This window comes from Salvelinus alpinus, chromosome 28 (genome assembly GCF_045679555.1).
Source record: "Salvelinus alpinus chromosome 28, SLU_Salpinus.1, whole genome shotgun sequence".
In the NCBI taxonomy this organism is placed as follows: Eukaryota; Metazoa; Chordata; class Actinopteri; order Salmoniformes; family Salmonidae; genus Salvelinus; species Salvelinus alpinus.
Window position 1 is genome coordinate 34,910,973 of NC_092113.1, and position 24,548 is coordinate 34,935,520.

Genomic DNA, 24,548 nt, shown 5'->3' on the forward strand with positions numbered 1-24,548 from the left:
TGAAGGAACAACCTTAAGAGTCCGAAACCACTCCTTGCATAAACAATATTGTGCAATGCAAATTGTGAGAGAAAGATATATTTATCATTAACTAGCCTATTCAACAGCTCACCCGGAACAAGGTTTATTATTGTAGGAATTCATAAGTTCCAAATACCACACTACTCCCTACATAGTGCACAACTTTTGACCAGATCCCTACGGGCCCTCGTCAAAAGTAGTGCACTATAGGGAACGGTGTACCATTTGGGACAAAAAGAAAAGTCTCGTATTATCAGCTTGTGGGTTCTGATAAGAACAGGGCCCATATCTCCAGCGTAATAAAAGTTGGTCTGGAATCAAAAAGTATGAAAGTCACATAGGAACAGACACACACAAGAGTATGATATTCAGCATCCCTTAGTTCCCTTGCCAGATAATTTGCCTAATAGTATTGTATTTTGAACACACAGTACTTTCAGTTCGTGCCATATGTAAAGTAGTACATAACCAGGAACAAAAAACACAACGAGCTAGAGACAGTCTGGTAGAAACCAACCAAGTATCACATTGGTAGACGCTGCTGGAAAGACATGTTATCAAATGCTGGCTGTAATACACAATCTTCTTGTTTTTATTCATCTAATGTGGCCAAAAGATGGGTAAAGTTGATATCACAAGTCTTATTAAAGGCATGTTAATAAATCAAGAATTAACCTAAATTAAAACCCCCCAAAAGTACTCATTCAATTTCCATTCCAATCCTTCATATGTTAATAGGAATATTTGTCATGATTTTGAATATCCCTTTACCTCTGGTATATCCTGTAAGGAACATACAGTATGTCAGTTTACTATGACAAATAAAATAAAACTTTTTTTTTTTTTTTACACCTCTCCCTTTGGCAGATATTTGCATTGTCACAGCAACAACATTCACAATGTCTACATTAATATCCTGACAAACATAGTGTAGATTAGACAAACAAAACAATTATTTAAAATCTGGAGTATAAAGAAAAGGAACTTCGGTGTTAAGATCCTAGTGGTCAGTGATGGACATCTTCCTACCATATTAGCTGGGTAGAGCATATCGCTGCCTGCCAGTTCAGGGTCATGTTTAGTAGGGTATACCGTAGCAAAAGGTTTTGCAACAAAAATGTCAATCTGTGTTCTCATTGGACAAGTTCAGGTAGGAGTGGAGATCCCAGTTTCACTCTGCTTCAAAATATTTCCCCCTACTGAACACAACCCAGGCTGCAGTGTTCAGTTCCCCCCCACCACGAGAAGGAACCAGACCCCCTTCAACCTTCATTCCTGAGGCTCCATCATAAATATAGTTCAAACAGTCAGAGGTTAAATCCTGAGCTCATTCACATAGGTAGGCAGTACTCTATGTTCTACCAGTTCATTCCTCTCAAGTCAGCAATGTTGTGTTCTCAGTGGCATATGTTCCTGTCCTGTTGTCCTCAGCTGGCACTGGCCCTTCCTTCTTGACCCTGAGTCTATGGGTGGATGGGCTGGTATAGGGGTCAAGGTCCAGTACAAGCTTTAATTATGGTTAAGGTCAGGGGTTAAAGTTCAGGGAGGTCAACTGAATGTCCAGTGCTGGTTGAGATCAGCAGTGTTGCAGTAGTACATCACTATCTGGCTCCCTATCAGGAGTAAGCATTTTCCACTGGCTGGGTTCTGGAGGAGATTCTCCTGGAGAGGGCAGAGGGTTAACACTACAGAGTCAGACCATGTACTGCAGCTATGGGCAGATACAGAACCAGTCAAAAGTTTGGACACACCTACTCATTTTAGGGTTCTACTTTACTTTGACTATTTTCTACATTGTAGAATAATAGTGAAGACATCAAAACTATTAAGTAACATATGGAATCATGTAGTAACCAAAAAAAAGTGATAAACAAATAAAAATATATTTTAGATTCTTCAAAGTAGCCACCCTTTGCCGTGATGACAGCTTTTCACACTCTTGGCATTCTCTCAACCAGCTTCTTGAGGTTGTCACCTGGAATGCATTTCAATTAACAGGAGATCATTCTTAATACGTTTGAGCCAATCAGTTGTGTTGTGACAAGGTAGGGGTGGTATACAGAAGATAGCCCTATTTGGTAAAAGACCAAGTCCATATTATGTCAAGAACAGCTCGAATAAGCAAAGAGAAACGACAGTCCATCATTACTTTAAGACATGAAAGTCAGTCAATATGGAATTTTTCAAGAACTTTGAAAGTTTCTTCAAGTGCAGTCACAAAAACCAACAAGCGCTATGATGAAACTGTCTCTCATGAGGACTGCCACAGGAAAGGAAGACCCAGAGTTTTGGTTCCAACCGCCATGTCTTTGTGAGACGCAGAGTAGGTGAACGGATGATCTCCACAGGTGTGGTTCACACCGTGAAGCATGGAGTTGGTGTGATGGTGTGGGGGTGCTTTGCTGTGACACTGTCGGTTATTTATTTAGAATTCAAGGTAAACCTAACCTTTATGGCTACCACAGCTTTCTGCAGCGATACGCCATCCCATCTGATTTGCGCCTAGTGGGACTATCATTTGTTTTTCAACAAGACAATGACCCAACACACCTCCAGGCAGTGTAAGGGCTATTTTACCAAGAAGGAGAGTGATGGAGTGCTGCATCAGATGACCTGGCCTCCACAATCACCTGACCTCAACCCAATTGAGATAGTTTGGGATGAGTTGGACCGCATAGTGAAGGACAAGCAGCCAACAAGTGCTCAGCATATGTGGGAAGACTGTTGGAAAAGCATTCCAGGTGAAGGTGGTTGAGAGAATGCCAAAAGTGTGCAAAGCTGTCATCAAGGCAAAGGGTGGCTACTTTGAAGAATCTCAAATATAAAACATTTTTATTTGTTTAACACTTTTTTGGGTTACTAAACTCAGCAAAAAAAGAAACGTCACTTTTTCAGAACCCTGTCTTTCAAAGATAATTCGTAAAATCAAAATAACTTCACAGATCTTCATTGTAAAGCTTCCGGCGCCGAAAAGAGATGGCCGCCTCGCTTCGAGTTCCTTGGAAAATATGCAGTATTTTGTTTTTTTATGTGTTATTTCTTACATCGGTACCCCAGGTAATCTTAGGTTTCATTACATACAGTCGGGAGGAACTACTGAATATACGATTAACGTCAACTCATCATCGTTCCTACCAGGAATATGACTTTCCCGAAACGGATCCAGTGTTTTGCCTTCCACCCAATACAATGGATCTGATCCCAGCCGGCGACCCTGTGCGACGCCGTAAAAGGGGCAAACGAGGCGGTCTCGTGGTCAGGCTTCGGAGACGGGCACATCGCGCTCCACTCCCTAGCATACTACTCGCCAATGTCCAGTCTCTTGACAATAAGGTTGATGAAATCCGAGCACGGGTAGCATTCCAGAGAGACATCAGGGATTGCAACGTGCTCTGCTTCACGGAAACATGGCTAACTCAAGAGACGCTAACGGAGTCGGTGCAGCCAGCTGGTTTCTTCATGCATCGCGCCGACAGAAACAAACATCTTTCTGGTAAGAAGAGGGGCGGGGGGGTATGCCTTATGATTAACGAGACATGGTGTGATCATCATAACAACACACAGGAACTCAAGTCATTCTGTTCACCTGATCTAGAACTCCTCACAATCAAATGTCGACCGCATTATCTACCAAGGGAATTCTCTTCAATCATAATCACAGCCGTATATATTCCCCCCCAAGCAGACACATCGATGGCCCTGAACGAACTTTATCTGACTCTTTGTAAACTGGAAACCACACACCCTGAGGCTGCATTCATCGTAGCTGGGGATTTTAACAAGGCTAATCTAAAAACAAAACTCCCTAAATTCTATCAGCATATCGATTGTGCTACCAGGGCTGGAAAAACCCTAGATCATTGTTATACTAATTTCCGCGACGCATATAAGGCCCTCCCCCGCCCCCCTTTCGGAAAAGCTGACCACGACTCCATTTTGTTGATTCCAGCCTACAAACAGAAACTAAAACAACAAGCTCCCGCGCTCAGGTCTGTTCAACGCTGGTCCGACCAATCTGAATCCACGCTTCAAGACTGCTTCGATCACGCGGATTGGAATATGTTCCGCATTGCGTCCAACAACAATATTGACGAATATGCTGATTCGGTGAGCGAGTTCATTAGGAAGTGCATTGACGATGTCGTACCCACAGCAACGATTAAAACATTCCCAAACCAGAAACCGTGGATTGACGGCAGCATTCGCGTGAAACTGAAAGCGCGAACCACTGCTTTTAACCAGGGCAAGGTGACCGGAAGCATGACCGAATACAAACAGTGTAGCTATTCTCTCCGCAAGGCAATCAAACAGGCTAAGTCCCAGTACAGAGACAAAATCGAGTCGCAATTCAACAGCTCAGACACAAGAGGAATGTGGCAGGGTCTACAGTCAATCACGGATTACAAAAAGAAAACCAGCCCCGTCGCGGACCAGGATGTCTTGCTCCCAGACAGGCTAAACAACTTTTTTGCCCGCTTTGAGGACAATACAGTGCCACTGACACGGCCCCCTACCAAAACCTGCGGGCTCTCCTTCACTGCAGCCGAGGTGAGTAAAACATTTAAACGTGTTAACCCTCGCAAGGCTGCAGGCCCAGACGGCATTCCCAGCCGCGTCCTCAGAGCATGCGCAGACCAGCTGGCTGGTGTGTTTACGGACATATTCAATCAATCCTTATCCCAGTCTGCTGTTCCCACATGCTTCAAGAGGGCCACCATTGTTCCTGTTCCCAAGAAAGCTAAGGTAACTGAGCTAAACGACTACCGCCCCGTAGCACTCACTTCCGTCATCATGAAGTGCTTTGAGAGACTAGTCAAGGACCATATCACCTCCACCCTACCGGACACCCTAGACCCACTCCAATTTGCTTACCGACCCAATAGGTCCACAGACGACGCAATCGCAACCACACTGCACACTGCCCTAACCCATCTGGACAAGAGGAATACCCATGTGAGAATGCTGTTCATCGATTACAGCTCAGCATTTAACACCATAGTACCCTCCAAACTCGTCATCAAGCTTGAGACCCTGGGTCTCGACCCCGCCCTGTGCAACTGGGTCCTGGACTTCCTGACGGGCCGCCCCCAGGTGGTGAGGGTAGGTAACAACATCTCCACCCCGCTGATCCTCAACACTGGGGCCCCACAAGGGTGCGTTCTGAGCCCTCTCCTGTACTCCCTGTTCACCCACGACTGCGTGGCCATGCACGCCTCCAACTCAATCATCAAGTTTGCGGACGACACTACAGTGGTAGGCTTGATTACCAACAACGACGAGACGGCCTACAGGGAGGAGGTGAGGGCCCTCGGAGTGTGGTGTCAGGAAAATAACCTCACACTCAACGTCAACAAAACAAAGGAGATGATTGTGGACTTCAGGAAACAGCAGAGGGAGCACCCCCCTATCCACATCGACGGGTCAGTAGTGGAGAAGGTGGAAAGTTTTAAGTTCCTCGGTGTACACATCACGGACAAACTGAATTGGTCCACCCACACAGACAGCGTTGTGAAGAAGGCGCAGCAGCGCCTCTTCAACCTCAGGAGGCTGAAGAAATTCGGCTTGTCACCAAAAGCACTCACAAACTTCTACAGATGCACAATCGAGAGCATCCTGTCGGGCTGTATCACCGCCTGGTACGGCAACTGCTCCGCCCACAACCGTAAGGCTCTCCAGAGGGTAGTGAGGTCTGCAGAACGCACCACCGGGGGCAAACTACCTGCCCTCCAGGACACCTACACCACCCGATGTCACAGGAAGGCCATAAAGATCATCAAGGACAACAACCACCCAAGCCACTGCCTGTTCACCCCGCTATCATCCAGAAGGCGAGGTCAGTACAGGTGCATCAAAGCAGGGACCGAGAGACTGAAAAACAGCTTCTATCTCAAGGCCATCAGACTGTTAAACAGCCACCACTAACATTTAGCGGCCGCTGCCAACATACTGACTCAACTCCAGCCACTTTAAAAATGGGAATTGATGGAAATTATGTAAAAATGTACCACTAGCCACTTTAAACAATGCCACTTAATATAATGTTTACATACCCTACATTACCCATCTCATATGTATATACTGTACTCTATATCATCTACTGCATCTTGCCATCTTTATGTAATACATGTACCACTAGCCACTTTAAACTATGCCACTTTATGTTTACATACCCTACAGTACTCATCTCATATGTATATACCGTACTCTATACCATCTACTGCATCTTGCCATGCCGTTCTGTACCACCACTCATTCATATATCTTTATGTACATATTCTTTATCCCTTTACACTTGTGTGTGTGTATAAGGTAGTAGTTGTGGAATTGTTAGGTTAGATTACTTGTTGGTTATTACTGCATTGTCGGAACTAGAAGCACAAGCATTTCGCTACACTCGCATTAACATCTGCTAACCATGTGTATGTGACTAATAAAATTTGATTTGATTTGATTTGATTTAAAGGGTTTAAACACTGTTTCCCATGCATGTTCAATGAAACATAAACAATTAATGAATGCACCTGTGGAATGGTCGTTAGGACACTAACAGCTTACAATTAAGCTTACAAGTAGGCAATTAAGGTCACAGTTATGAAAACTTAGGACACGAAAGAGACCTTTCTACTGACTCTGAAAAACACCAAAAGAAAGATGCCCAGGGTCCCTGCTCATCTGCGTGAACGTGCCTTAGGCATGCTGCAAGGAGGCAGGAGGACTGCAGATGTGGCCAGAGCAATAAATTGCAATGTCTGTACTGTGAGACGCCTAAGACAGCGCTACAGGGTGGACAGCTGATCGTCCTCGCAGTGGCAAACCACGTGTAACAACACCTGCACAGGATCGGTACATCCGAACATCACACCTGCGGGACAGGTACAGGATGGCAACAACAACTGCCTGAGTTACACCAGGAACGCACAATCCTTCCATCAGTGCTCAGACTGTCCACAATTGGCTGAGAGAGACAGCACTGAGGGCTTGTAAGCCTGTTGTAAGGTAGGTCCTCACCAGACATCACTGGCAACAACGTCACCTATGGGCACAAACCCACCATCGTTGGACCAGACAGGACTGGCAAAAAGTGCTCTTCACTGACGAGTCACGGTTTTGTCTCACCAGGGGTGATGGTCAGATTGAGGAATGAGCGTTACACCGAGGCCTGTACTCTGGAGCGGGATTGATTTGGAGGTGGAGGGTCCATCATGGTTTGGGGCAGTGTGTCACAGCATCATCGGACTGAGCTTGTTGTTATTGAAGGCAATCTCAAAGTTGTGCGTTACAGGGAAGACATCCTCCTCCCTCATGTGGTACCCTTCCTGCAGGCTCATCCTGACATGACCCTCCAGCATGACAATGCCACCAGGCACACTGCTCGTTCTGTGTGTGATTTCCTGCAAGATGGGAATGTCAGTGTTCTGCCATGGCCAGCAAAGAGCCCGGATCTCAATCCTATTGAGCACGTCTGGGACCTGTTGGATCGGAGGGTGAGGGCTAGGGCCATTCCCCCCAGAAATGTCCGGGAACTTGCAGGTGCCTTGGTGGAAAAGTGGGGTAACATCTCACAGCAAGAACTGGCAAATCTGGTGCAGTCTATGAGGAGGAGATGCCCTGCAGTACTTAATGCAGCTGGTGGCCACACCAGATACTGACTGTTACTTTTGATTTTGACCGCCCCTTTGTTCAGGGACACATTATTCCATTTCTGTTAGTCACATGTCTGTGGAACTTGTTCAGTTTATGTTTCAGTTGTTGAATCTTGTTATGTTCATACAAATATTTACACATGTTAAGTTTGCTGAAGATAAACGCAGTTGACAGTGAGAGAACGTTTCTTCTTTTGCTGAGTTTACATGATTCCATATGTTATTTCATAGTTTTGATGTCTTCACTTTTATTCTATTATCCAAACTTTTGACTGGTACTGTCCTGAAAATCTATGGTAATACCTGAACATGGTTGTCCAGCGATGATCAACAACCGATTTGACAGAGCGTGAAGAATTTTGAAAAGAATATTGGGCAAATATTGAACAATCCAGTTGTGGAAAGCTCTTAGAGATTTACTTAGAAAGACTCACAGCTGTAATCACTGCCAAAGGTGCTTCTACAAAGTATTGACTCGGGTATGAGTACTTACGTATATTAAATTTCTGCATTTCCTTTTCAATACATTTGCTAACATTTCTAAAAACATGTTTTACTTTATCATTATGGAGATTTGTGTGTGGATGGGTGAGAATTCAAGCTGTAACACAACAAAATGTGGAATAAGTCAAGCCGTATGAATAGTTTCTGAAGGCACTCTGTGTGTGTGTGTGTGTGTGTGTGTGTGTGTGTGTGTGTGTGTGTGTGTGTGTGTGTGTGTGTGTGTGTGTGTGTGTGTGTGTGTGTGTGTGTGTGTGTGTGTGTGTGTGTGTGTGTGTGTATACATTACTTTAGTGCCTTGCTGCAAATAAGATGCGTGTTTTGTAAAATTTTATTTCTGTACAGGCTTCCTTTTCAAGGTTAGTATTGTTGAGTAACTACAATGTTATGATCCATCCTCAGTTCTCATATCACAGTCATTAAACTCTGTAACTGTTTTAAAGTCACTATTGGCTTCATGGTGAAATCCCTGAGTGGTTTCCTTCCTCTCTGACAACTGAGTTAGGAAGGACGCCTGTAACTTTGTAGTGACTGGGTGTATTGATACACCATCCAAAGTGTCATTAATAACTTCACCATGCTCAAAGGGACATCCAATGTCTGTTTAAATTATTATTATTTTTAAATCTTGGAAAAACCAAATCTTGTGGTTGAATAATGTTATGAGGTGTTGTGTGTAGGCCAGTGACAAAATCTCAAATGTAAAATTCAGGCTGTAACAACAAAATGCAGAAAAAGTCAAGGGGTGTGAATACTTTCTGAAGGCACTGTGTATATATTTTCACACTATGAGATTGGAATAGTACTGTGAATGTGAAAATGATGATAATGCCCTTTTAGTAGAAAAGTATAATACTTTGAAGGCACTGTGTGTGAGTGTGCGTGTATGCATGCTTGTCCACGTCATTTTCCTTACCTCTGTAAAGACCCACTCCTGTTGTGGCGCCACGCTGGTCCCGTGACCCTTCAGTGTACAGAGCTCTATCTTAACCTGGTCTGGCTGGGGGTTGGCCTGCAGACACAGCTGCTTCCCTATGTTGTGACGCAGCTCCTTATGGGATGTATACTCAAAGTACTGGGGTGACAGAGAAGAGATACAAAGACTGAGGAACTTTCCTTATAACACTGGGTCCTTTTTAAACCATCTGAAGGCTTACAGAGAATGTATAAAGTCTTTATGATAAGGGTACATTAAGCCTTGAATACATTAAGCCTACTTGTTCCAAAAGAGACATCATCCAATTCAATGAGAGTCAATACTGAGTCAGCATCTACCACACAACCACAGTACAGTACCTGATTGCCCCCCATGTTGTGGCAGGTGTACATGATCAGTGGCTTTCCTCCTTGGTTGTTTTCTCCTACATCCAGACAGCTCTGAGTGCCAGAGTTCTTAATCTGCACACACACACGATATCAACACAGCAAATAAACATGCACTGCTGTCCCTAAGGCACAACGGAAAACGACTACTGTGAGTGAGTGTGTTTGTGTACACCTGAAGGGATTTGGGAACGAGACTTACCGCTCCAAACTTGGTTGGGGTGAGGTCTGGTACGAACATCTCGGGGTAGATATTATTCAAATACCAGGTGAAGTTCTTACAATGCAGGCTCTCCCTCAGATTCACACGCTCTGAGATGTCACCAAACCCTTTCTGTAAAACAAAGATTCACACGCTCTGAGATGTCACCAAACCCTTTCTGTAAAACAAAGATGCACATGCTCTGAGATGTCACCAAACCCTTTCTGTAAAACAAAGATGCACATGCTCTGAGATGTCACCAAACCCTTTCTGTAAAACAAAGATTCACATGCTCTGAGATGTCACCAAACCCTTTCTGTAAAACAAACATTCACATGCTCTGAGATGTCACCAAACCCTTTCTGTAAAACAAAGATTCACATGCTCTGAGATGTCACCAAACCCTTTCTGTAAAACAAAGATGCACATGCTCTGAGATGTCACCAAACCCTTTCTGTAAAACAAAGATTCACATGCTCTGAGATGTCACCAAACCCATTCTGTAACAGACAGAGGAGTGGAAATGAGTGAGAAAAACTTCAATCCTGTGCACTGATAGTTAACTTTAACCCCATATATCATATATAGCCACTCATAAGAACTTGTATTTCAGCCTGCTCCAGATGCAATTTGCATATTAATATCTTATAAACAGATTCCGGTATGTGCAGACACACATTATGCACAGTAGTGTGTTGGCTTACAGTGAGCCTTGATTAAGAGCTTCCTTTTGTGTCGAGCGAATGTGAGATGACCAAATCTGTCAAAACAAGATTATCTAATAGTATTATGAAACTTGGGAGTAATTGAAAACATGCCATGTACTTAACTACATCTAGCAGTACAGTGTAGGACTCTTGCAGTTGACTGAGCACATACCTCTTTGGCCATCTTGGCAGCGTTGCTGTTGCGTCGGTAGTAGATGCGTTTGTAGTCGTCCATCCAGACCTCGGCTAATCGTACCTGGTTCCGTGTGATGACCTCAGTGCCTTTAGGGAAGGTGTGGGGGGACTTGGTACGGAACACGTGACCAACCACAGAACACGGAATGATCTCCAGCTGGCCCCCACACTGCCACACCTGCGGGAGGGGAGTGGTGTCAGAAAGTTGATAACAGTTAGCTGAATAACTTAGTGACCTGCCTTGTCACTGGAGGTACAATGACCAAGGACACACCGATTATTTGCTAATTGTATTGATGACGACACTGATCCTGTAGCAGCTGACAAGGTCACTGGCTGCGTTTCAAATTCATAAAAAGACACACCCTCGCCCACTTACCCTCGCCTTATGCCCTTGGGGGAATCCCCGCGGCCATATTTGTTGTCGGTCCAAATGATTAGCCAAGCAAGGGAGCAAAGTAAGCCCCTCAGCCCTTGTTTTTAATGGAGTTTGCGAGTGTACAATTATGTTCACTTCAGGGCCTGAAACACCCCATAACTATACATCCGCTAAGAAAAGTCAGCCAAAACTTAAAACTTCAATGTCAATATGGAGTCAACATACAAGTGTAAGTAAAAACAAATGTAAATAAGTTAGAAATTGGGCTACTAATGCACAAACACATCTCGTAAAAGTAATTATGTTTTTGTTTGGTTAGCTTTTGGAACTTGTAGAAATAAAACATTTTCCTTCTTCAGAAGTAACTAGGCAGGCTAACGTTAGTTATCTAATTAATTTGCTAGCTATCATACAGTAGGCATATATCAATAATTATATAGTTAATATAAGTAGACATGCAATCATAATTGACTGTAGCGCATATAAAGCACCCACATGCTACCAGTAGCTGAAAACACAATTGTCGCAGGACGAACGAGGGACGAATTTCTGGGCAAGGGCGGTCCATTTAAAATTCATTCCTTCCTCCCTCGCCATGCAAGTATATACTCGTCAGACGTCAGGATACATCATCAGAAGTGTCCACTTAATTTGAGGGCTAAGGGGAGAGGGTATGTCTGTTAAGTGTTTGGAATGCAGCCACTGTCTTTCTGTTTTGACTTCCCAGAAGCCTCTGGGGCTGGTGTTTACAGAACATTTGGTGCTGTATGTCTGATTAGGATATTAAGTGCCTGTCTCCAAGAGGCCAGTTAGACATTTCCTTTGCTTCTGTGCTGGGTGGTGTCTCCCGGTTGCAACTTGTAATAAACCACATTGATTGACTACCTATGACTGATGTCATTTTTCCTTCACCTGGAATTTCCCATTGCAGATACACATGCTCACACCATTTACACATTACAGTACATGTCATTTCAATCACTCCAACATGTGCAATTAAGGTGGGAGATTTGTAGAAACAAGGGAGATTATTTCAGACCAGAGCCATATACAACATTGAGGTCACATGACACCATTCAACCAATTAAATTGAGGTAATAATAAACAGAAACAGAATGTCGTTAAGAAAGCATAATGACTAAACTCTCTATATATATATATCGCAGTGTTTTAGACTTGCTGAAGTTCTTGATAAATTCCACTTCATTAACGCTGTTAGAGGAAAGGGCAGAGGGGAAACTAACCCTAAAGGACATCTCCACATTCTCACCCCCCCAGATCTCCATCTTGTCATCGTACGTCCCAATGTGTTCAAAATACTTCTTGGAGATGGAGAAGAGCCCACCGGCAAACGTTGGAGTTCTGAAGGAACAGACCCGTAGAGGTGACAAATGGTGTCAATGCAATGCAAAAGCATGAGATAATATTGTATTACACCGAGTGTACAAAACATTAAGAACGCCTTCCTAATATTGAGTTGCACCCCCCCTCTTTTGCCCTCAGAACAGCCTCAATTCATCAGGGCATGGACTCTACAAGGTGTTGAAAGCATTCCACAGGGATGCCTGCCCATGTTGACTCCAATGCTTCCCACAGTTGTGTCAAGTTTGCTGGATGTCTTTTGGGTGCTGGACCATTCTTGATACAAACTCAGCAGCATTGCAGTCCCCCCCCCCCCCCCCCCAGTGTGCCTCTCACCAACTACAATACCCAGTTCAAAAGGAACTTATATCTTTTGTCTTGCCCATTCACCGTCTGAATGGCACAAATACACAATCCATGTCTCAATTGTCTCTAGGCTTAAAAATATTGATTTAACCCATCTTCTCCCTTTCACCTACACCGATTGAAGTGGATTTAACAAGTGACCATAGCTTTCATCTGGCTTCACTTGGTCATTCTATGTCATGGAAAGAGCAGGTGTTCATAATGTTTTGTACACTCCATGTACATGGCTGTTTTAGACTAAATATTTGATATATTCCACTTTATTAACGCTGTTTGAAAGCATGAGATAATGTTGTGTAATATGTTACTGTAATATTGAAGTTACTATACATGCTGAATTGTGAGCTTTTCATTAACATCACTATGCAGGTGGTTAAATAAAGGGTCAATTAAATAAATGATGTAAATTATGTTTGGTGGGTCCCTAGCCCTTACTTGACGGGGTAGGTCTCGTCTTTGCGTCTGTTCCTCTCCTGCTCGGGGATGCCCTCCCAGCCGAAGGTGAGGCTCCAGTCAAAGTTCCCTCTGTTCTGGGCCTTAGCGGTGGCTACAGGCTTTTTGAAGGCAAAGTTATTCAGGTTGATGGTGGTGATCTCTGGGCTGACCACGGCCGTGGGCTCCTCTACGATACGAGCAAGCAGGGGCTCCAGCCAGCCATGGAAACACTCACCTGGGAGGGGAGAGGAGGGTGAGAGGAGGTGAGAGGAGGGTGAGAGGAGGGTGAGAGGAGGGGAGGGGAGGGTGAGAGGAGGGTGAGAAAGGGGAGATGAGGGTGAGAGGAGGGTCAGAGGAGGTGAGAGGAGGGTGAGAGGAGGGGAGAGGAGGGTGAGAGGAGGGTAGTGTTCAGTAACTAGATTTTTTTATTTTTTTTATTTTTTTTACAACAAACAAAGTACAAAAAGGAGGTTCAGCTGACAAACGCTGTGGAACATTGCAGATAGAGATGTTATGAATGAAGCTGACTCCATTTCCAATTCTACATGACAGAACATCATATACACTCTTGACACACTACTTTTCTATTTGAATGTTGTGTAACGTTGCATGTGCATGTTGTACATGGTTAGTCTAATGCAGAACTCGTCATTGAGACAACGCTGAAGCATCAATCCATTGGGCGAGTCAGTGCTACATTTTCATTTGTGCCGAAATCAAAATGAAATGACAGTTTTCGGGCAAACTCAGCAGGCCTTGGTGTGAAACAGGCTTTTAGAAGTGCCCTCTTTATTTGATTACATATGGTTAATTTACATATGGTTAATGCAGTCTTTGGTGTGCTTTTCAATGTAAAACCACCTTTTCTCCCCCACTCTCGTCAATCATTTTTTATTAAGTCATACAAAAGTGTTACATTGTGTGAAGTTTAAAATACATCCGGTCATTACTAAATGTGTATTGTGATATATTAAAATGTTTTATCACAACAACAACAAAAAACATGTCATTTATAAAATATTTTAAATCTGCAGTCTTCCTCAAATGAAGGGGATGATGATGCAATCTTTGCAAGAGGGAGGGAATCTGATTTCATTGGTCCTCAATACATGGCTCTGTCATGATCGTTATAAGGAGTGGACCAAGATGCAGCGTGGTATGTTTCCATCCTCTTTATTTGGAAGAGAAACTTAAAGAACAAAAAAACAATAAAACGAACAAACGAAACGTGAAGCTCAGAGTAGTGCTCACAGGCAACTATACCTAGACAAGATCCCACAAAGTACAATAGGGAAATGGCTACCTAAATATGATCCCCAATCAGAGACAACGATAAACAGCTGCCTCTGATTGGAAACCACACCAGGCCAACATAGACATACCAATTCCCCTAGATAACCCACCCTTAAATCACACCCCGACCTAACCAACATAGAGAATAAACAGCTCTCTATGGTCAGGGCGTTACAGGCTCATTAATTTAATTCAGGGAAGTTTAGCCGTGAGTTAGCCTGCCCCGGAGCAGGTTAGTTGTGAAGGATTCGTTGCCATAGAAAGTTACCTGGCTAAAAGCTGAGCCACTTTCGTATGACCAGTTATCCCAAGTTGACCAATTTTTTACATTTATACATGTTAGTCATTTAGCAGATGCTCTTATCCAGAGAAATTAGGATTAAGTGCCTTGCTCAAGGGCACAGACAGATTTTTCACCTTGTCGGCTCGGTGATTCAAATTAGCCACCTTTCGGTTACTGGCAAAAAGCTCTAACCGCTAGGCTAACCGCTAGGCTACAAGTTACCTTGCTAACTTCTCAAACCTGCTTCGTAGGATACCCCTCTGGCCTCAGACCCCTTTACAGGATGACCCTGATAATTCACAGTATTTGTGTATGTATTTGTATACGTTTCATAAATTCAGTGGCCACTTTATTATGTACACGTTTACAAAAATGTTTCGCTCCTACAGACAGTGAGTCACGTGACCACGACTTGCTATATATAGCAGCCAGACAGGCGTCGGGCCATTCAGTTACTATTCGATTGAACTTTAGAATGGGCACAACAAGTGACCTAAGCAACTTTGAGCATGGTACTGTATGATCGTCAGTGCCAGGCTCGCCGGTTCCAGTATCTCAGAAACAGCCGGCCTCCTGGGCTTTTCACGCAGGGCAAAACAATACCTATTCTATCCTCCAATGTGTCCCTTGTCTTCTGCTCTCCAATCACGGGCTGCGTCTCCAAGACTGGTGCGACAAACAAAACATGCAGTCAGCGGCAGTCCTGTGGGCGAAAACAGCTCGTTGATGAGATGTCAAAGGAGAATACCAAGAATCGTGCAAGCTAACAAGCAGGCCACAAACAGTGGTGTGCAGAACGGCATCCCGGAATGCACAACTTGTTGTTCCTTGTCATGGATGGGCTATTGCAGCAGACGACCACACTGGGTTCCACTGCTACCAAAAACAAGAAGCAGCAGCTCCAGTGGGCACGCAATCACCAACACTGGACAATTGAGGAGTGGAAAAAGTTTGCCTGGTCCAAAGAATCCCGGTTCCTGTTGCGTCATGCTGATGGCAGAGTCAGGATTTGGTGTAATCAGCATGAGTTCATTCCCCAATCCTGCCTGGTGTCAACGGTACAGCCTGGTGGCAGTGGTGTACTGGTGTGGGGAATGTTTTCCTGGCACACGTTAGGTCCCTTGATACCAATTGAGCAATGTTTCATGCACCGAAGTATTCAGGCTAGGGGGTCTGACCTGGTACTACCTAATGAACTGGCCACAGTGTATATATATATACTGTATATATATCCATGCAATGCCTTTATCACCTTGTATCTGAATTTATAGCCCTTCATCACTCCACTTTACATCTCTCTAAGTATATGTGTGTGGAATGGTGTCGCACATCTAGGTTCTAGCAGGGTAACCTGAAGAACAGGTTTCAACTGTTGACTACTAAGAGAACCCCAATCTACAACGGACATCTAACTGAGACAAACCGACTAGTCGTGACCTAAGGCCACTAACCACTATTTTTTTTAAATCAGTGTTCTTTCCTGATAGTTTCTGGTTGAAAATACTCATCTACACAGGAACTTTTAAATCAGAAGGTTTGTGTGGTCGGGAGGTTCAACTTTCCATAGTGACATCACTTTGCAGTAAATTGGTTAATAGACCAATAATAAAAAGACTACCAAACCTCTCTGCCAATAAAAAGACTACCAAACCTCTCAGCCAATAACAGCTAGTTTTTCCCCCTTCCACTCAGACCACGTTTTTGCTAAAAAGCTATTTTTGCCTATTTTAATGGAAATCTTTTACAGTAAGGTAATTCATTGTTACCCAAATTATTTGATATAAAAACTTCTGCATTGGGTCTTTTTCCCAACATTTCTGGTTTTGCCCTAGTGCTAACACACTTCATGACACTAATCAAGTCATCAGGCATCAATTTGATGATCTCAATCAGGTGTATTAGTTGCGAGGTCAACAACTATAATGTGCACCCCTTTGAGTTCCCAGGACCAGGACTGGGAAACACTGCTTTAAAGAACTCAATATAAATATCACAGGCAGACAGCGGGGCAACTTCTTGGTACAAACATTAACACATTAGAAAATCTACCACATACCTTTAACACTTTACAATAATATATACATAACATGATTTATATAGGGTTTAAAAGTAGTTTATAAACTCAGTTATTAGATTATAGGTAGTTTATCTGTACTAAACATTTAAACAAATACCTAGATCTAGTACAATGGTCGTAAATGGATTGATCTAATGGGTACCATTTTACCCCCTCCACCTATCCTTCCATTTTACCCCCTACATCTATCCTTCCATTTTACCCCCTCCACTTATCCTTCCATTTTACCCCTTCCACCCATCCTTCCATTTTACCCCCTACATCTATCCTTCCATTTTACCCCCTCCACCTATCCTTCCATTTTACCCCCTCCACCTATCCTTCCATTTTAACCCCTCCATCTATCCTTCCATTTTACCCCCTCTACCTAGGTAGGATGAGGAGGTCGTGGCTCGATTTGAAACCATGCCAACTCTTGCATATACAGTAGCTAGTCACAGTGTGCATCCAGGAAGGAGAGTGTCTGTCCCTGGGCCTCCCAGCATTCATTCATTCATTCATCCATCACTAATCATAGTGTGCGTCCAGGAAGGTGAGTCTCTCTCAATGGGCCCCCCAGCATTCATTCATTCATCCAACCATCACTACTCACAGTGTGCGTCCAGGAAGGTGAGTCTCTCTCAATGGGCCCCCCAGCATTCATTCATTCATCCAACCATCACTACTCACAGTGTGCGTCCAGGAAGGTGAGTCTCTCTCAATGGGCCCCCCAGCATTCATTCATTCATCCAACCATCACTACTCACAGTGTGCGTCCAGGAAGGTGAGTGTTTGTCCCAGTGCCCCCCTGGCCCCCAGGAGCCTGGCTGTGATCAGGCCCTTCCTCTCCTGCTGTCTCACCACCTTCACTATATTCAGCTGTTTCACATACTCATCCAGCCGAGTCCCCAGGTGCTCTGGTTGGAAGAAGGAAACACATACCTGATATTAAATTATTTTCTTCAGGTGGTCTGGAGCATGGGGGTTAATGACAGGAGGTTAATGCTGCGTTCATAACAAAGTGGGAAACACAAAATACTACTTGTAAAATGGGAATGTGCGTTCACATGCTTTGAACTCGTTGAAAACGCCTATTGGCGAAACGGCAATCAAGCTGCGTCAACTAGAGGTCGACCGATTATGATTTTTCAACGCCGATACCGATACCGATTATTGGAGGGCCAAAAAGCCGATACCGATTAATCGGCCATTTCTTTCTTTTTATTTGTAATAATGACAATTACAACAATACTGAATGAACACTTATTTTAACTTAATATAAAAATCAATAAAATAAATTTAGCCTCAAATAATGAAACATGTTCAATTTGGTGTAAATAATGCAAAAACAAAGTGTTGGAGAAGAAAGTAAAAGTGCAATATGTGCCATGTAAGAAAGCTAACGTTTAAGTTCCTTGCTCAGAACATGAGAACATATGAAAGCTGGTGGTTCCTTTTAACATGAGTCTTCAATATTCCCAGGTAAGAAGTTTTAGGTTGTAGTTATTATAGGAATTATAGGACTATTTCTCTCTATACGGTTTGTATTTCATATACCTTTGACTTTTGGATGTTCTTATAGGCACTTTAGTATTGCCAGTGTAACAGTTCAGCTTCCATCCCTCTCCTCGCCGCTACCTGGGCTCGAACCAGGAACACATCGACAACAGCCACCCTCGAAGCAGCGTTACCCATGCAGAGCAAAGGGAACAACTACTCCAAGTCTCAGAGCGAGTGACCTTTGAAACGCTATTAGAGCGCACCCCGCTAACTAGCTAGCCATTTCACATCGGTTACACCAGCCTAATCTCGGGAGTTGATAGGCTTGAAGTCATAAACATCGCAATGCTTGAAGCATTGCGAAGAGCTGTGGGCAAAACGCACGAAAGTGCTGTTTGAATGAATGCTTACGAGCGTGCTGCTGCCTACCATCGCTCAGTCAGACTGCTCTATCAAATCATAGACTTAATTATAACATAATAACACACAGAAATACGAGCCTTAGGTCATTAATATGGTCGAATCCAGAAACTATCATCTCGAAAACAAAACGTTTATTCTTTCAGTGAAATACGGAACCGTTCCGTATTTTATCTAACGGGTGGCATCCATAAGTCTAAATATTCCTGTTGCATTGCACAACCTTCAATGTTATGCTATAATTACGTAAAATTCACGCAAGAGAAGTGACACAATTTCACCTGGTTAATATTGCCTGCTAACCTGGATTTCTTTTAGCTAAATATGCAGGTTTAAAAATATATACTTCTGTGTATTGATTTTAAGAAAGGCATTGATGTTTATGGTTAGGTACACGTTGGAGCAACGACAGTCCTCTTTCGCGAATGCGCACTGCATCGATTATATGCAACGCAGGACACGCTAGATAAACTAGTAATATCATCAACCATGTGTAGTTATAACTAGTGATTATGATTGATTGATTGTTTTTTATAAGATAAGTTTAATGCTAGCTAGCAACTTACCTTGGCTTCTTACTGCATTCGCGTAACAGGTGGGCTCCTCGTGAGGCAGGTGGCTAGAGCGTTGGACTAGTTAACCGTAAGGTTGCAAGATTGAATCCCTGAGCGGACAAGGTAAACATCTGCCGTTCTGCTCCTGAACAAGGCAGTTAACCCACCGTTCCTAGGCCGTCATTGAAAATAAGAATTTGTTCTTAACTGACTTGCCTAGTTAAATAAAGGTGTAAAAAAAAATTATAATAATAAAATCGGCAAAATTCGGCGTCCAAAATTACCGATTTCCGATTGTTATGAAAACTTGAAACCGGCCCTAATTAATCGGCCATTCCGATTAATCGGTCGACCTCTAGCGACAAACATAAACTAAAAGTACAGCTATCATGCTCGTAAACAAATTATAGTGTTCAAAAACCATATTAATAGATCCATTTTTATAATGTTTTGTTGTTGTTTATTGCCGAAAAAGCTGTTCGAGGTCATTTCCTTAGTACTGTATGTGACGTCAGAGTTCAGCATGTGGGAGAAATCTGAGTTCAGGCATGATAGACGTATTTTCCACAGGTTAGAGGGGCATTCAAGTGATTTTTTCCCGGTCGTATGCTTGTATTTACGGATTTACAAGATGTTATGAACACAGCATTAGAACAGCATCTCTAGGGAACTGACAGAGAGCAGGGGTGTGTTCATAGGACTGTAACCACATGCTGTCTAACTGTGATGGCATAGGACTGTAACCACATGCTGTCTAAATGTGATGGCATAGGACTGTAACCACATGCTGTCTAACTGTGATGGCATAGGACTGTAACCACATGCCGTCTAAATGTGATGGCATAGGACTGTAACCACATGCTGTCTAAATGTGATGGCATAGGACTGTAACCACATGCTGTCTAAATGTGATGGCATAGGACTGTAACCACATGCTGTCTAAATGTGATGGCATAGGACTGTAACCACATGCTGTCTAAATGTGATGGCATAGGACTGTAACCACATGCTGTCTAACTGTGATGGCATAGGACTGTAACCACATGCTGTCTAACTGTGATGGCATAGGACTGTAACCACATGCTGTCTAACTGATGGCATAGGACTGTAACCACATGCTGTCTAAATGTGATGGCATAGGACTGTAACCACATGCTGTCTAACTGATGGCATAGGACTGTAACCACATGCTGTCTAACTGATGGCATAGGACTGTAACCACATGCTGTCTAAATGTGATGGCATAGGACTGTAACCACATGCTGTCTAACTGATGGCATAGGACTGTAACCACATGCTGTCTAACTGATGGCATAGGACTGTAACCACATGCCGTCTAAATGTGATGGCATAGGACTGTAACCACATGCTGTCTAAATGTGATGGCATAGGACTGTAACCACATGCTGTCTAAATGTGATGGCATAGGACTGTAACCACATGCTGTCTAAATGTGATGGCATTTAGACAGCACTGTAGCAACTATTACACTCAACTGAACGACTTGATTAGTGTAGTGTTAGCTAGCTACATAGTTGTCTTTGCTGTCTTCGTATCCAAGATAATTGTGTAGTTTAGAGTGTGTCGTTTTAGAGTGATTATCTTAATTTACAGAGGTTAGCTAGCCAGCTATTTGTCGTCCTTAACGTAGGAGACACTGCTAGCTAGCCAACAGCTAGCCAACGTCTACCGAATAGAACTTCCGCACTCAACAACCCGGTCGCATTCCGCTTCGCTCCACAGGTAGTATCACATTTTCATTTCATTTCATTACAGTACAACGGTTTGATTTGTTTGATCGTAGCTAGCTACATAGCTAGCTACATAGCCGTCTTTGTATCAAAGATAATTGTGTAGTCTAGAGCGATTTTCTAGGTTAGCTAGCCAGCTATTGTCGTTCTTTTAACGCAACGTAACGTAATCAACACTGCTAGCTAGCCAGCTAGCCCCCGAATAGCAGCACTGTAGAAACTATTACACTCAACGGAACGACTTGATTAGTGTAGTGTCAACAACGCAGCCACTGCCAGCTAGCCTACAAAGTCAACAACGCAGCCACTGCCAGCTAGCCTACTTCAGCAGTACTGTATCATCTTAATCATTTTAGTCAATAAGATTCTTGCTACGTAAGCTTAACTTTCTGAACATTCGAGACGCGTAGTCCACTTGCCACTCCAATCTCCTTTGCATTAGCGTAGTCTCTTCTGTAGCCTGTCAACTATGTGTCTGTCTATCCCTGTTCTCTCCTCTCTGCACAGACCATACAAACGCTCCACACCGCGTGGCCGCGGCCACCCTAATCTGGTGGTCCCAGCGCGCACGACCCACGTGGAGTTCCAGGTCTCCGGTAGCCTCTGGAACTGCCGATCTGCGGCCAACAAGGCAGAGTTCATCTCAGCCTATGCCTCCCTCCAGTCCCTCGACTTCTTGGCACTGACGGAAACATGGATCACCACAGATAACACTGCTACTCCTACTGCTCTCTCTTCGTCCGCCCACGTGTTCTCGCACACCCCGAGAGCTTCTGGTCAGCGGGGTGGTGGCACCGGGATCCTCATCTCTCCCAAGTGGTCATTCTCTCTTTCTCCCCTTACCCATCTGTCTATCGCCTCCTTTGAATTCCATGCTGTCACAGTTACCAGCCCTTTCAAGCTTAACATCCTTATCATTTATCGCCCTCCAGGTTCCCTCGGAGAGTTCATCAATGAGCTCGATGCCTTGATTAGCTCCTTTCCTGAGGACGGCTCACCTCTCACAGTTCTGGGCGACTTTAACCTCCCCACGTCTACCTTTGACTCATTCCTCTCTGCCTCCTTCTTTCCACTCCTCTCCTCTTTTGACCTCACCCTCTCACCTTCCCCCCCTACTCACAAGGCAGGCAATACGCTCGACCTCATCTTTACTAGATGCTGTTCTTCCACTAACCTCATTGCAACTCCCCTCCAAGTCTCCGACCACTACCTTGTATCCTTTTCCCTCTCGCTCTCATCCAACACTTCCCACACTGCCCCTACTCGGATGGTATCGCGCCGTCCCAACCTTCGCTCTCTCTCCCCCGCTACCCTCTCCTCTTCCATCCTATCATCTCTTCCCTCTGCTCAAACCTTCTCCAACCTATCTCCTGATTCTGCCTCCTCAACCCTCCTCTCCTCCCTTTCTGCATCCTTTGACTCTCTATGTCCCCTATCCTCCAGGCCGGCTCGGTCCTCCCCTCCCGCTCCGTGGCTCGACGACTCATTGCGAGCTCACAGAACAGGGCTCCGGGCAGCCGAGCGGAAATGGAGGAAAACTCGCCTCCCTGCGGACCTGGCATCCTTTCACTCCCTCCTCTCTACATTTTCCTCTTCTGTCTCTGCTGCTAAAGCCACTTTCTACCACTCTAAATTCCAAGCATCTGCCTCTAACCCTAGGAAGCTCTTTGCCACCTTCTCCTCCCTCCTGAATCCTCCTCCCCCTCCCCCCCCCTCCTCCCTCTCTGCAGATGACTTCGTCAACCATTTTGAAAAGAAGGTCGACGACATCCGATCCTCGTTTGCTAAGTCAAACGACACCGCTGGTTCTGCTCACACTGCCCTACCCTGTGCTCTGACCTCTTTCTCCCCTCTCTCTCCAGATGAAATCTCGCGTCTTGTGACGGCCGGCCGCCCAACAACCTGCCCGCTTGACCCTATCCCCTCCTCTCTTCTCCAGACCATTTCCGGAGACCTTCTCCCTTACCTCACCTCGCTCATCAACTCATCCCTGACCGCTGGCTACGTCCCTTCCGTCTTCAAGAGAGCGAGAGTTGCACCCCTTCTGAAAAAACCTACACTCGATCCCTCCGATGTCAACAACTACAGACCAGTATCCCTTCTTTCTTTTCTCTCCAAAACTCTTGAACGTGCCGTCCTTGGCCAGCTCTCCCGCTATCTCTCTCAGAATGACCTTCTTGATCCAAATCAGTCAGGTTTCAAGACTAGTCATTCAACTGAGACTGCTCTTCTCTGTATCACGGAGGCGCTCCGCACTGCTAAAGCTAACTCTCTCTCCTCTGCTCTCATCCTTCTAGACCTATCGGCTGCCTTCGATACTGTGAACCATCAGATCCTCCTCTCCACCCTCTCCGAGTTGGGCATCTCCGGCGCGGCCCACGCTTGGATTGCGTCCTACCTGACAGGTCGCTCCTACCAGGTGGCGTGGCGAGAATCTGTCTCCTCACCACGTGCTCTCACCACTGGTGTCCCCCAGGGCTCTGTTCTAGGCCCTCTCCTATTCTCGCTATACACCAAGTCACTTGGCTCTGTCATAACCTCACATGGTCTCTCCTATCATTGCTATGCAGACGACACACAACTAATCTTCTCCTTTCCCCCTTCTGATGACCAGGTGGCGAATCGCATCTCTGCATGTCTGGCAGACATATCAGTGTGGATGACGGATCACCACCTCAAGCTGAACCTCGGCAAGACGGAGCTGCTCTTCCTCCCGGGGAAGGACTGCCCGTTCCATGATCTCGCCATCACGGTTGACAACTCCATTGTGTCCTCCTCCCAGAGCGCTAAGAACCTTGGCGTGATCCTGGACAACACCCTGTCGTTCTCAACTAACATCAAGGCGGTGGCCCGTTCCTGTAGGTTCATGCTCTACAACATCCGCAGAGTACGACCCTGCCTCACACAGGAAGCGGCGCAGGTCCTAATCCAGGCACTTGTCATCTCCCGTCTGGATTACTGCAACTCGCTGTTGGCTGGGCTCCCTGCCTGTGCCATTAAACCCCTACAACTCATCCAGAACGCCGCAGCCCGTCTGGTGTTCAACCTTCCCAAGTTCTCTCACGTCACCCCGCTCCTCCGCTCTCTCCACTGGCTTCCAGTTGAAGCTCGCATCCGCTACAAGACCATGGTGCTTGCCTACGGAGCTGTGAGGGGAACGGCACCTCAGTACCTCCAGGCTCTGATCAGGCCCTACACCCAAACAAGGGCACTGCGTTCATCCACCTCTGGCCTGCTCGCCTCCCTACCACTGAGGAAGTACAGTTCCCGCTCAGCCCAGTCAAAACTGTTCGCTGCTCTGGCCCCCCAATGGTGGAACAAACTCCCTCACGACGCCAGGACAGCGGAGTCAATCACCACCTTCCGGAGACACCTGAAACCCCACCTCTTTAAGGAATACCTAGGATAGGATAAAGTAATCCTTCTCACCCCCCCCCCCTTAAAAGATTTAGATGCACTATTGTAAAGTGGCTGTTCCACTGGATGTCATAAGGTGAATGCACCAATTTGTAAGTCGCTCTGGATAAGAGCGTCTGCTAAATGACTTAAATGTAAAA

The 24,548-nt window shown here is 44.8% G+C and overlaps 1 protein-coding gene across 4 annotated transcripts in view; it reads right to left on the reverse strand.

Annotated features, from left to right (window-relative positions):
• Positions 1 to 590: 590 nt before the first annotated feature.
• LOC139558026 (polypeptide N-acetylgalactosaminyltransferase 6-like) overlaps positions 591 to 24,548 on the reverse strand; it is a 41,013-nt gene continuing 17,055 nt past the window's right edge. For 2 of the 4 annotated variants that reach the window (XM_071373438.1, XM_071373437.1), the window contains exons 5-12: positions 17,534 to 17,683; positions 13,135 to 13,369; positions 12,216 to 12,333; positions 10,570 to 10,770; positions 9,691 to 9,822; positions 9,462 to 9,563; positions 9,082 to 9,240; positions 591 to 1,683 (exon numbers count right to left, since the gene is read on the reverse strand). In XM_071373438.1, the coding sequence (XP_071229539.1) occupies positions 1,570 to 1,683; positions 9,082 to 9,240; positions 9,462 to 9,563; positions 9,691 to 9,822; positions 10,570 to 10,770; positions 12,216 to 12,333; positions 13,135 to 13,369; positions 17,534 to 17,683 (1,211 nt within the window). In that variant the 3' untranslated portion in view covers positions 591 to 1,569. Of the gene's footprint in view, positions 1,684 to 9,081; positions 9,241 to 9,461; positions 9,564 to 9,690; positions 9,823 to 9,898; positions 10,191 to 10,569; positions 10,771 to 12,215; positions 12,334 to 13,134; positions 13,370 to 17,533; positions 17,684 to 24,548 lie in introns of those variants that run through there. The other 2 variants (XM_071373439.1, XM_071373440.1) reach the window with 2 other exon arrangements.